This window comes from Tupaia chinensis, unplaced genomic scaffold, assembly GCF_000334495.1.
Source record: "Tupaia chinensis unplaced genomic scaffold, TupChi_1.0 Scaffold148192_1, whole genome shotgun sequence".
NCBI lineage: Eukaryota > Metazoa > Chordata > Mammalia > Scandentia > Tupaiidae > Tupaia > Tupaia belangeri.
Genome location: NW_006208042.1, coordinates 1 through 12300, shown reverse-complemented (window position 1 = coordinate 12300; position 12300 = coordinate 1). Strand labels below are relative to the sequence as shown.

The window sequence follows — 12300 nt, the reverse complement described above, 5'->3', positions numbered from 1 at the left end:
ATGAGGAATGATCAAGCTGCACTCCCTTCTCTATTTCCCCAACCTATCAGAATTTAGGGCATGCAAGCCACCAGGTCTGGGACTTGAATTGTGCCATTGGCAATGTAGGCTCTAACTCTCTTAACTACTAGGCCAAAGGGGCAGCCTGAAATTATTTTTATATATCAACATCAACTATTTCAAAAGTTTTAAACTCGTATGTATTCATATAAATAACTGAACCCATGTTAACTTTTAAAATTTATTCTATAAGAGACAGAGTGAGGGGCACCCCCAACAGGATGTTCACATTGTGATCCAACCCCAATCTTAGGCAGCCTGGATCATGGGCACACATGTGTATACCCAGCATGCATAGGGAGACCTTTAAATACAAACCCAGACCTCCCTTGTGGGGAGCATTACATTACCACTGCACCACCATCACTGGCACTAAACCCTGATCATCAGGAAGGTGGGAGAGGGCATAAAACGAGGAATAAAACTGGATTTGTTCTGGCTTCCTTCTTAAATGTTCAAGGAAATTTAAGACAAATTGCTTCTTTTCTGGGCCTAACTGGCATGGCCTGTAAAATGAAGTGACAGGATAGTAGGTTTTTGGGCCATCCTTCTTCTAAAAGCCTGTGACACTATCACTTCATCTTATACCACAAGAACATCAAAGAAAGAAATGTATTCCTTCCCATCAATAATCTCCTTTGCCTTTGGCAATTATTCACTCTATTCTATATCCGCCCAAATAGGTTGGAATAAAATAGCTTTAGTTCCAGATTCAGGAAATAAACTCTCCAGCAATTGGTAAATTTTCTTAAATTTCCTTGAGGGCTGGGGAACTACTTAAATAGCTGTTGTTTTCTAGAGAATTAAATTCAGCAATATAAAATGAGGTCATCTAATGGTTAATATATTGAGACATAACTAGGGCCAGACATCCCCATTTTGAATCTTGGCACCAACGTAAAGCAGCTATGTGACTTAAGCAAATGATTTTATCTGTTTTCTTACCTGTAAAATTGGGATAATAGTAATACCTTCTTGTGTTGTCAAGAGGATTAAATTAGTTGTTAAAATGTGTTTGTTCATTGCTTGACAGCCATTCAGCTCTGTACAAATGTGATTGCTTAGCTGTATATTAACTACCAAAGGTAGATGACCATTATGACAATGTCAGATTCTTCAGGCATTTTATTGCTAATGGTAAGATAACACTTTCATTAAAAAAAAATTTATTGAAATATATTATCTTGGCATAATCTGTTTCTAGAAAGAGGTAACATCCAAACATATATTCAAAAAGCAATTGAAAATCCATTGGTTCAGTTCAGTTCTCACACTTGACATAAGAAATCTCAATTTTTAGTACATTACCTGAGCAACTATCTGTTGGGGGAAAAAAGAGTGGCTGATGACATGTAACTAACTATATAACGGTTTTTCTCATCTATTGCTCTTAATTGGCAGGGAGATTCTGTATTCGACCACCTTACCCAGTCAATTACTTCAAATGTGGAATAAGCATACCAAGAAAGGAAAACCTGACATCAAATTTCGGTTAAGGGAGTGAAGCTCTAGAATATGAATAGAATTTTCTTCTGAAATAATTTTCCCATGTGGAATTAGTTTTAGGATTCGACCTCACTGATTAATGAAGAAAGCCCACACAAATTAAAATGTTTGCATGTAAAAGGATTTTTTCTTTCCGACAACAAAAAATTATCGACTATATGCATGCTTTGAGCTCTGGCACATGTATAGGCCCATCTCATTCTAACTGAAAAACATTTAGAGCATATTTTTTGGAGATTTATTTCAATTAGATCAAATCATTATCCTTGAGGACATATTGCTGAATATACTACACAGGCGGTAATACAAAATTTAAATGGATAATATAAATTATCTAATAGTTAACATTAAGTTAATAAGACATACCAAAATTACCCAAAAATACACCTTCAATACTCAGGGGCTTTATTGAAACAGATACCTAAGGGGAGATTTATACCAACTTTAAAAAAATACATAACAAACATTGTTTTCCAACAAAATTTATGATACCAGTTTTAAGTTACCATTTCTCTTTATGGGAGGAGTCAGTTTAACTAGAACATAATAATCCCAATTCTTCTGGTGTTGGGTTAAAGTCAGCCATAAAGGGACTGGGATCCAATTTTATTTCATCATCCTTAGAAACTGGTGTAAGCCACACTGATTTCCTAAAGAAAAGAGACAGAGAAAGCAAAGATTGACGGGCCTTTCTGAGTCTAAACTTGAGGCCCAGTTAGTTTTACCAGTGTTTAAAACCATGATCATCTCAGTATGGTGAGTTCGAAACAGGGAATAGTGCCAGCATACAGTACCTTGTAGGTAATGGCAAATTCTTAGTATAAGATTTGGGCAGAGGGTCCAGCAGCTGGTGCAGTGGTAAGGTGGACTCCCACATGCAAGACTGCGGTTTGAATCCTGGACTTGGCAACTTGAAAATCATGCCAGGTATGTGTGCATAGGTGCCTAAAATTCCAGGATAAGAATAGAGGAGAAGGGATTGCAGCATGGCCATTCCCCCTAGGGGGGGATTTCTCACCTGGGAGGTGATTTCTCACTTCTCTTTCTCTCTCTCTGGCGAGTGCACATGCTCTATGACAAAAACCTAACACACACACACACACACACACACGTACACACACACAGAAAGATTTGGGCAGATATGCTGATAGAAAGGTAATTATAGACAGTCTCCCATCGTTTATGCTTCAAACACTGAGTAGAAAGATGAACGACCTTAGATGATGTGTAATGCATGAATTAGTAAAGTACTATGGTAACCAATAAAATAGACTTAGTCAAATGGATCCTAAGAACAATAAATAAAAACCCCAAAAGTTCAATCCGATCCAGTGTGGTAGTAGAAATGATCGCTTTGTAAGTGTGAGCAATCGTGTGTTATATGCATAAGCAACTGCAAAATTCATACACAAAGACCTAATTGTATGCTTTTGTTGGCCCAGTCTTTTTTTCTAAAGAATATATAAGTTGCAAATAATTTAGTCATTACTATCAAAATAGGAATACCTAGTTATCACTATTAATGTAATAGTCTATGGAGAGGTGCTAGCTCCAGGACCTTTGGTCAGAACTCCACATCACTCTAAGCACTGAGTAGTATACAGGAATAATAATGCATGTGTGAGTGCATGTGTGTATCATAGAATCAAGGAGTACTCTATAATTAGGGTTCAGCTGCTTCCCAGCGCATCTCTAAATCTCTCAGTCTAGTTTTACCTCCTGAAAATAAGTAAGAGAAGATCAGGAATATTAGTATTGGGAAGGTACGTAATGTCATTGAAATTTACACTTACATATGGTTAAAGTAGTCAATATAATTGGATGTGTATTTTACCACAATAAAAGTAATTATTCTTCCCCCCACTAAAAGAAGTACTCTGGTCATGTTAAGAGAGACTGCACATCTCTGAGCTCTGAACTCTTTCTTTAATGTCAACTATTTCCATATATTAAACACAGATAGACCTAGTTATATTTCGGGTGGTTTTCAAGATTTGTCACACAGATTTGTATAATCAATGTAAATATTTCAGTGACATGATTAAAAAGTCATGCCACTGAGTCTCAAAGTTCATGTTGTTCCCTTTGGGGATTCATTATGTCATTTCTACAAAACTGCAAGTGAAGTGGATAGTGATTAGGTTACTAAGTCCCTCCTTTACTTCATTCTTCATGAGTTAACATTACAATGAAGAACTGATTTTTCTCTTAACTTTTTAGCCATTCGCTTTCATAACATGGAATTTAACAATAAAATGTACCAGAAGGTGACTATTATAAGGGAGAAAACATTGAAAGATAATATAGAAGCTTGATTCCTCCACTTACTAAAGGGACTTTGAGTATTTAATGACTGCTTTATAGTCGAGTTACTGTAAAATAAACTAGTAACACTACATAGTCTATTAGGACCATTCCAACTCAACTCAATGTTTTGATTCTAAAATAAATATTACATTTAAAAATTTAAATAGAAAATAAAGAGTATTTATTAGTATATTTTATAAATGCTAATTTAGAGTTTGTTTGGAATTATGCTTATGCATGAGTTGTATTATATTATTGAAAATCTATATTTCTGCAGAAGTTTCTGATGAGAAGGTGATGCTAAGCATCCCACAGGCCTCAGGTCTGCTGGGCTTACCTAGAAGTAGTACATTTCAAAGGGATCATCTCACTGGCCTGAGTGGTATCCCTTGGGGTAAAGTATATCTCCGTTTGGATAAGGAGCGTATCCTCAGAAACAACCTAGGAGGATACAAAATTGAAGTTCAAGGTATTTCAAATAACAAAGTAGGTGTGCACACATTTAAATAGGAAGAAGAAAACTTTAGATCTCAAAAATGGCGACTGTCTCCTCTTCAGCATCCTTACACAAAGACCTCATAATTCAGGTCAGACAAGGAGTATTTTCTGCAAGCGTGGACTTAAAATGTGGGGGGTGAGAAGGTGGTGTTGAAATCTTAATACCTAGGAGTGAACTTAAACTATCACTTAGCGATATATTTATAATTCATTACTGAAAAGATTTTTCAATTGTTCTAAGAGAGATTATTTTGAGGTCAAATAACAGAGTGGTTTAAAGCACAAGCTTATAGTTTGGCATCTAAACTTGCCAACTAGCTGTGCATCTGGGGGTAAATGGTTAGAGTATATTCTAAAGCACCAGTTCCCTAATTTCCTTTTTCTTTCTTTTTGGTTGTTTGTTTTATGGTTTTCGTTTGTTTTTCGAACCAAAGTGTTGCTATGTTCCTTTGACTAGCCTTAAACTCACAGTTCCCCTTCCTCAGTCTCCCTAGAAGCTGAAATTATGGTTCACCCTATTGCCCCTGGTTTAGTTTCCTGATATCTACAATAAAGGCAACACCTTATCTGTAGGTAGCTATTATAGTTAGTGGCCCAAAGTATTAATGTAGTATGAATATAAATTATTTGAGTTTGGGAGCCTATGAGAAGACAATATCCCAAAATAACAACACAGCTTAAGATTTGTGCTTGCTCAGATAGCCAATAGAAATTTCTTTCCAGTGACAGTCCATGTCCCATATTGAGTATAGGTAGCTTTCAAATGACCGAGCGTTGAATGTGATACATGTTCCCTGGATTGGTGGCCTTCCACGTTGCGAGTCCTGAGTGAAATTTAAAACTGTTTGCTAAGCTTCAGGGAAATACAATAGTAGTATAAAGACTTAAAATCAAGTCTCCAACCAGTCTGCATATCTATGCTCTGAGTATTAACAGCCAGATATCCAGGAAGGGGTAGATGAGGAACTCGGTTATCCTCTACCCATAAGTTGCTATAAGTAGGACCAAAGATAGGTTTTTTTCAAAAAGGACAATTTTAATCATAGACATAAAAGTGTGACCAAACATTTACTATTTTCACAAACAACCACAGTTCTTACCTTTGTCCTGATGCCACAACTAAAAACAGGGTAGATAAAATGATATATGTATGTGTGTATCTGAGTTGCAGGGCAGCCTGATCCCAGACACAGTTCATCATCGAATATATACAGATTTCTGCTTTGTGAAAGTGGGCTAACCGAGACCATCACCCAGTCCAAAGAACAACTTATCTGTACTGTGGAAAGAACCATACGAGAAAGTGTCAGGTATAAAGAGCTCAAAGAACATTCAACTCTGTCTTTTGTCATAAATAAAAGCATTTCTTTTCTTTTCTTTTTTTCTTTTTTTTTTATTTTTTAAAGAGAGATATTTTTGCTATCGGGTGCGTGTACTTGTCAAAAAGACAGACAGAAAGCAAGAACTCACCCCTGGAAGGTTACCATACCGCAATCCCTTCTCCTTTATTTTGTTCTTGGGATTTGGGGCACACACACACACATGCACCTGGTGTGGGCTTCAAGCTGTTGGGTCCAGGACTCGAACCACAGTTGGTACATGGGAGTCCAGCACCTTAACCACTATACCACCTGCTGGTCCCTAGAAAGCATTTCTTCTCTGGCAGAGGCTACCATGGCTTAAAAAATAGCATAGACAGGATTTTTATGTTACCACTATTTTCAAAATATGTCTAATTTTGTCCCCCAAATAATTAGACTTTGGTTATTATTTTTCTTTGAGATATTTTTGCTATAAGGAGTGTGCACTAACCAGAGAGAAACAGAAAGCAAGAAATCATGCCCCTCCCTGGGGGCGGGAGGGGGTAATGGCCACACTGCTATCCCTACTCTTCCATTTTCCTCTCAGGATTTTGGGCATGCATGCACACGCGCCCAAAATGTAAGTTTTCAGCCACCAGGTCCGGGACTTGAACTGTGACCCACTACGTGGGAGTCCTATGATGTAACCATTACATCCTCTGCTGGTCCCAGATTTTGGTTATTTTGCAGGAGAAAAAAAAAATCAACAAGCAAGGCTAAGAAAATATAATAATTGTATAGCCCCGTGTTCCTCCTAAAGAAATTAGATTTTGGACCAACCAGTGACATGGTTGTTAGGGTGACTGGATCACACATGACCAACTGTGCAGCTCAAATGCTGGACCCAGTGGCTCAAGAAACATGCTAAGTATCTGTATGTGTGCCCCAAATCCTGAAAGGCAGGAGAGACAGAGATGGAATTATAGCCTGACCATCCTTTGTGAGGGGTGCTTTCTCACTTTCTCTCTTTCTCTCTAGTAAGAGCATGTGCCCTTTAGCACATTTATAAAAAGAAAGTGAGCAAAAGAGAATAAACAAAAAAGATAAGAAAGAAAGAGAAAAGAAGAGAAAGAAGAAAGAGGAAGGAAGGGAGAGAAGAAACTAGATTCCATAGAGGGTGATATACGTCATACTACACATGAGGGACAGAAGTAAATGGCAATGCTTTAGAATATGAGTGACACATTCCCAGTATACGCTCTGAAGAGGGAGGAGCAGAAAGGATGTTGCTGGTATAGCAGAACCTACGTCTAGAGAAGCCGGAACCAGAAACGATCTCAGTCGGAAGAGAGAAAATCTACTGTTTGGTATGGAAGCTCTATGAAAGCTTTTGTTTTAAAACCTATTCTTATCTTCTACATTGAAATCATCTATAAGTCAATAATAATCATTATTTGATGAATTCCTTTAGAGAAAGTGAGTCTTCGCCAGCCAGAAAAAATACAGATTTACATGATTAATGAGGAAGTGACCACAGAGACCTCCAACACTGTAGAGACTGGAAGCCCTTGTTTCTTACAGATAAATCATTATCAGGAAAGTTAGAAAATGTGTGTTTGGGAAAAGGTGGGGTGGGGGGGAGGTTGCAGGTGTTCTCCATCAGTGACTGTCACCTCCAAAGCACGTCTCTCCACTCTAACATCCTCTAGATAGGATGAGCAGAAGACCTTTCTGAAGAAAACAGTTTCCAACATCTGGGATTAAAAGTGGGTTAAAAAGGATGAGGGGGCACAAACACACAAGAAGTCCATGTTTCGAATTCACTTCTTTTTATCACATGAATATTAGAGTCAAGTTGTTTCAGTCTGGCATGTTGAGGTGGTCACTGAAATGGCTAGAAAATTATTTGAGAAAGCATAAGCAATGCACACAGCTCCTGAACACAACTGAGGCAGAATCTTTCTCATACCCAAGCAAGAGGGCCTAGGCACCAAACTCTCCCTGTCCCAGGTAAACAGAGTTCACTGGTCTCTACCCCGTCTCTGCTTGTTCATTATTAAATGAACTGTTCAATAATTAACAGTTACTCGGTGAGCTGCACCAATCTAGGCATCCTGAAAGACACATTTTAGGTAAAATGAGAGAGTATCAGAAGCTACACATAGTGCTTGCTCGTGAAAGGTTTACAGGCTAAATGGACAAATAAAGGTACATACTGTTGACAGTTCAAACAGAACAAAACCAACAAATCCACTTAAAGACACAAATACACATGTGCGTACACACACAAAGAACAGAAAGCAACACTGAAATGCTGCCTTAGCGTAAATGACAACTAGTGAGGCCTTAAAGCTGCGAAGCATTTGGATTCTAGATTAGATAGAAGATACACTGGCTTCAGCTCGTAGAAAGCAGGCATGATTGAGTTAGCTTTATCCTATTGGTTTTGCAGAACTATTGCTGACTTTGAGCAACAGGTCAGAGCAATATTTTTAAAAGCAGAAGAGCAGAATCACACCAAATGGAAATATGAAGAGCCTAGAAGCAGGAAGGTCAATTAGGTACCATGAAGTATCTTACAACACATTGTAATCAAGTACCAGTCAAGACACGGGTTTGACAAGACTGACTAAAACCGTAGAGCCAAGAATTGTTTCTGAAGAACCTCTGTAAATAAGTTAGAGAGAAGACCAAAACAAATGAGAAAAAAAAAAAATCCTGGGAACTCATTTCCTCTCAGGATTTTGGGCATGCATGCACACGCGCCCAAAATGTAAGTTTTCAGCCACCAGGTCCGGGACTTGAACTGTGACCCACTACGTGGGAGTCCTATGATGTAACCATTACATCCTCTGCTGGTCCCAGATTTTGGTTATTTTGCAGGAGAAAAAAAAAATCAACAAGCAAGGCTAAGAAAATATAATAATTGTATAGCCCCGTGTTCCTCCTAAAGAAATTAGATTTTGGACCAACCAGTGACATGGTTGTTAGGGTGACTGGATCACACATGACCAACTGTGCAGCTCAAATGCTGGACCCAGTGGCTCAAGAAACATGCTAAGTATCTGTATGTGTGCCCCAAATCCTGAAAGGCAGGAGAGACAGAGATGGAATTATAGCCTGACCATCCTTTGTGAGGGGTGCTTTCTCACTTTCTCTCTTTCTCTCTAGTAAGAGCATGTGCCCTTTAGCACATTTATAAAAAGAAAGTGAGCAAAAGAGAATAAACAAAAAAGATAAGAAAGAAAGAGAAAAGAAGAGAAAGAAGAAAGAGGAAGGAAGGGAGAGAAGAAACTAGATTCCATAGAGGGTGATATACGTCATACTACACATGAGGGACAGAAGTAAATGGCAATGCTTTAGAATATGAGTGACACATTCCCAGTATACGCTCTGAAGAGGGAGGAGCAGAAAGGATGTTGCTGGTATAGCAGAACCTACGTCTAGAGAAGCCGGAACCAGAAACGATCTCAGTCGGAAGAGAGAAAATCTACTGTTTGGTATGGAAGCTCTATGAAAGCTTTTGTTTTAAAACCTATTCTTATCTTCTACATTGAAATCATCTATAAGTCAATAATAATCATTATTTGATGAATTCCTTTAGAGAAAGTGAGTCTTCGCCAGCCAGAAAAAATACAGATTTACATGATTAATGAGGAAGTGACCACAGAGACCTCCAACACTGTAGAGACTGGAAGCCCTTGTTTCTTACAGATAAATCATTATCAGGAAAGTTAGAAAATGTGTGTTTGGGAAAAGGTGGGGTGGGGGGGAGGTTGCAGGTGTTCTCCATCAGTGACTGTCACCTCCAAAGCACGTCTCTCCACTCTAACATCCTCTAGATAGGATGAGCAGAAGACCTTTCTGAAGAAAACAGTTTCCAACATCTGGGATTAAAAGTGGGTTAAAAAGGATGAGGGGGCACAAACACACAAGAAGTCCATGTTTCGAATTCACTTCTTTTTATCACATGAATATTAGAGTCAAGTTGTTTCAGTCTGGCATGTTGAGGTGGTCACTGAAATGGCTAGAAAATTATTTGAGAAAGCATAAGCAATGCACACAGCTCCTGAACACAACTGAGGCAGAATCTTTCTCATACCCAAGCAAGAGGGCCTAGGCACCAAACTCTCCCTGTCCCAGGTAAACAGAGTTCACTGGTCTCTACCCCGTCTCTGCTTGTTCATTATTAAATGAACTGTTCAATAATTAACAGTTACTCGGTGAGCTGCACCAATCTAGGCATCCTGAAAGACACATTTTAGGTAAAATGAGAGAGTATCAGAAGCTACACATAGTGCTTGCTCGTGAAAGGTTTACAGGCTAAATGGACAAATAAAGGTACATACTGTTGACAGTTCAAACAGAACAAAACCAACAAATCCACTTAAAGACACAAATACACATGTGCGTACACACACAAAGAACAGAAAGCAACACTGAAATGCTGCCTTAGCGTAAATGACAACTAGTGAGGCCTTAAAGCTGCGAAGCATTTGGATTCTAGATTAGATAGAAGATACACTGGCTTCAGCTCGTAGAAAGCAGGCATGATTGAGTTAGCTTTATCCTATTGGTTTTGCAGAACTATTGCTGACTTTGAGCAACAGGTCAGAGCAATATTTTTAAAAGCAGAAGAGCAGAATCACACCAAATGGAAATATGAAGAGCCTAGAAGCAGGAAGGTCAATTAGGTACCATGAAGTATCTTACAACACATTGTAATCAAGTACCAGTCAAGACACGGGTTTGACAAGACTGACTAAAACCGTAGAGCCAAGAATTGTTTCTGAAGAACCTCTGTAAATAAGTTAGAGAGAAGACCAAAACAAATGAGAAAAAAAAAAAATCCTGGGAACTCAAGACATTCAGTCAGAAAGAAATGTGTTTTCAGTTTATTGGTACCAGTTTACTTAGCCTGAAAATATTTCTCTTCTAGCAAATTATAGTAAGATCAGGCCTCTGCAGGGAAGAGAGAGCCTGCATGGACAGTGATCATGATGAATACCCCCTCAAGAAAACATTCTCGGGACCAGCAGTTAGCATAATGGCTATGTCGCTGAACTCCCACGTTCAAGTCACAAACCCGGTGGCTTAAACTCACGCCAAGTGTGTGTGCGTACGTGCCCAAGATCCCAAGAGGAGAAGGGAAGAGAAGGGATTGCAGCGTGGCCATCCGCCCCCACCCCAGGGGGTGATTTTTCGCTTTCTGGCTCTCTCTGTCTTTCTGGCGAGCACACACGCCCTATAGCAAAAACCTCTCCAAAAAAAAGGAAAAGAATAGAAACATTCTCCAAAACTGGTTATTTACCATCAAGGTTCTCGACATAAGGGCAAATTAAGGCAGCAAGGAGAGTCAGGACCTCTGGCATCCTAGTGACCTTCATCTTGACAGAACTCTGGCACAGGACGACTGAGAACTAGGAAGTGGTGAGGTGTTTAAGTGATTTTATACGACGGGCATTCTGTACTCAGGTGCTTTCATTTTGCCACTTATCTGGGTACTTCATGCCGAGCACTTAACTCAGCGTCAACTATTTGAAGGCAGACACTCTTCTGATGACCCAAACAGTAAAGGCCAAAGAGGTATATCAGTAAAAAAGGCTTTTTTTGACAACTGTCTGCACGAGGTTTGTTGAGATTGTCTCAGAGGGTGGCATGGCACACACCACTTCCAGTAAATACTAAATTGTAGGCAATCGTTTATGCTAGCTAGTGGTCAGGTGTTGTCAATTTTCATCTAATATATGAACAGCCAAAATCATACATATCTGCCTTCTTTGTTTTTATGGGTTTGGCTGGAAAAATTACAGCAGAAATGATAAAATAACTTGACCAGAAACATATATGGGGAGTCTTCAAAAAGTTCTTAGAAATACGTATTATAAAAAAACCCAGCACACCAGCCCAGTGCTTAGTGGTCAAAGGAGCTAGATCCCACATGGCTAGCCATAGTTTAAGTCCCAGCCCCAGTTGCTTGAAGGACATGCTGGGAGCATGTGTGTGCATGCCCAAGGTCTCCACAGGATGGAGAAATGGAGGAGGAGCTGTGGTGGGGCTAAGTTTCAATGGAAGGATGCTTTCTTCCTCTCTGCGTCTCCTTGTGGGGAGCATGCACACCCTCTGGTAATTAAAAGGAAAAAAAGAATCTTTGCATGGATTTCAAATTTTTTCAACAAAAATAAACACACTTTAATTCTATTTTTCCAATCATTTTTTGAAGTTCTCTTCATTATCTTTAAGAGATAGGAGCCCAAAAGAAAATCAGCTTTCTTGGTATCAGGATAATTCACAAATCTATCCCTCGTGATTCTTCAAAAATTAATATATTAGTAGCTTTGGTCATTTCAAGGTTTATAATTTGATAAAAGGACATTTTATATACATGTAGGTATACATACACACACACACACACACACACACACACACACATATATTGGGTTGTCGGGGAAGTCATGATGGATATCTGTCATGGCTTTCCCGACAACCTAATTTATATGATTTTATATGTAGTCTATGTAGTATAATGAATATTTCAATACTTAATTTGAATAGAAGTTCCAGCTAAAACTTTTGTATTGTCTAAAAATGTCAGTCATGATGGCTACTGTGAACTAGATTTTTAAGG

General features: G+C 38.7%; 1 protein-coding gene across 2 annotated transcripts; it reads right to left on the bottom strand.

Moving 5' to 3' along the window:
- Nucleotides 1-1971: 1971 nt before the first annotated feature.
- Nucleotides 1972-11069, bottom strand: OOSP2 (oocyte secreted protein 2). Of its 2 annotated transcripts, none has more exons than XM_006170201.1 (4): nucleotides 10984-11069; nucleotides 5472-5650; nucleotides 4211-4314; nucleotides 1972-2216 (listed from the first exon to the last, which is right to left on the bottom strand). In XM_006170201.1, the coding sequence occupies exons 1-4, from the start codon at nucleotides 11057-11059 to the stop codon at nucleotides 2099-2101; spliced, it is 477 nt and encodes a 158-aa protein (XP_006170263.1). In that variant the 5' UTR covers nucleotides 11060-11069; the 3' UTR covers nucleotides 1972-2098. The 2 variants fall into 2 exon arrangements, with proteins under 2 accessions (XP_006170263.1, XP_014440390.1); XM_014584904.1 differs by having other exon boundaries at nucleotides 5472-5645; nucleotides 11036-11069.
- Nucleotides 11070-12300: the final 1231 nt, after the last annotated feature.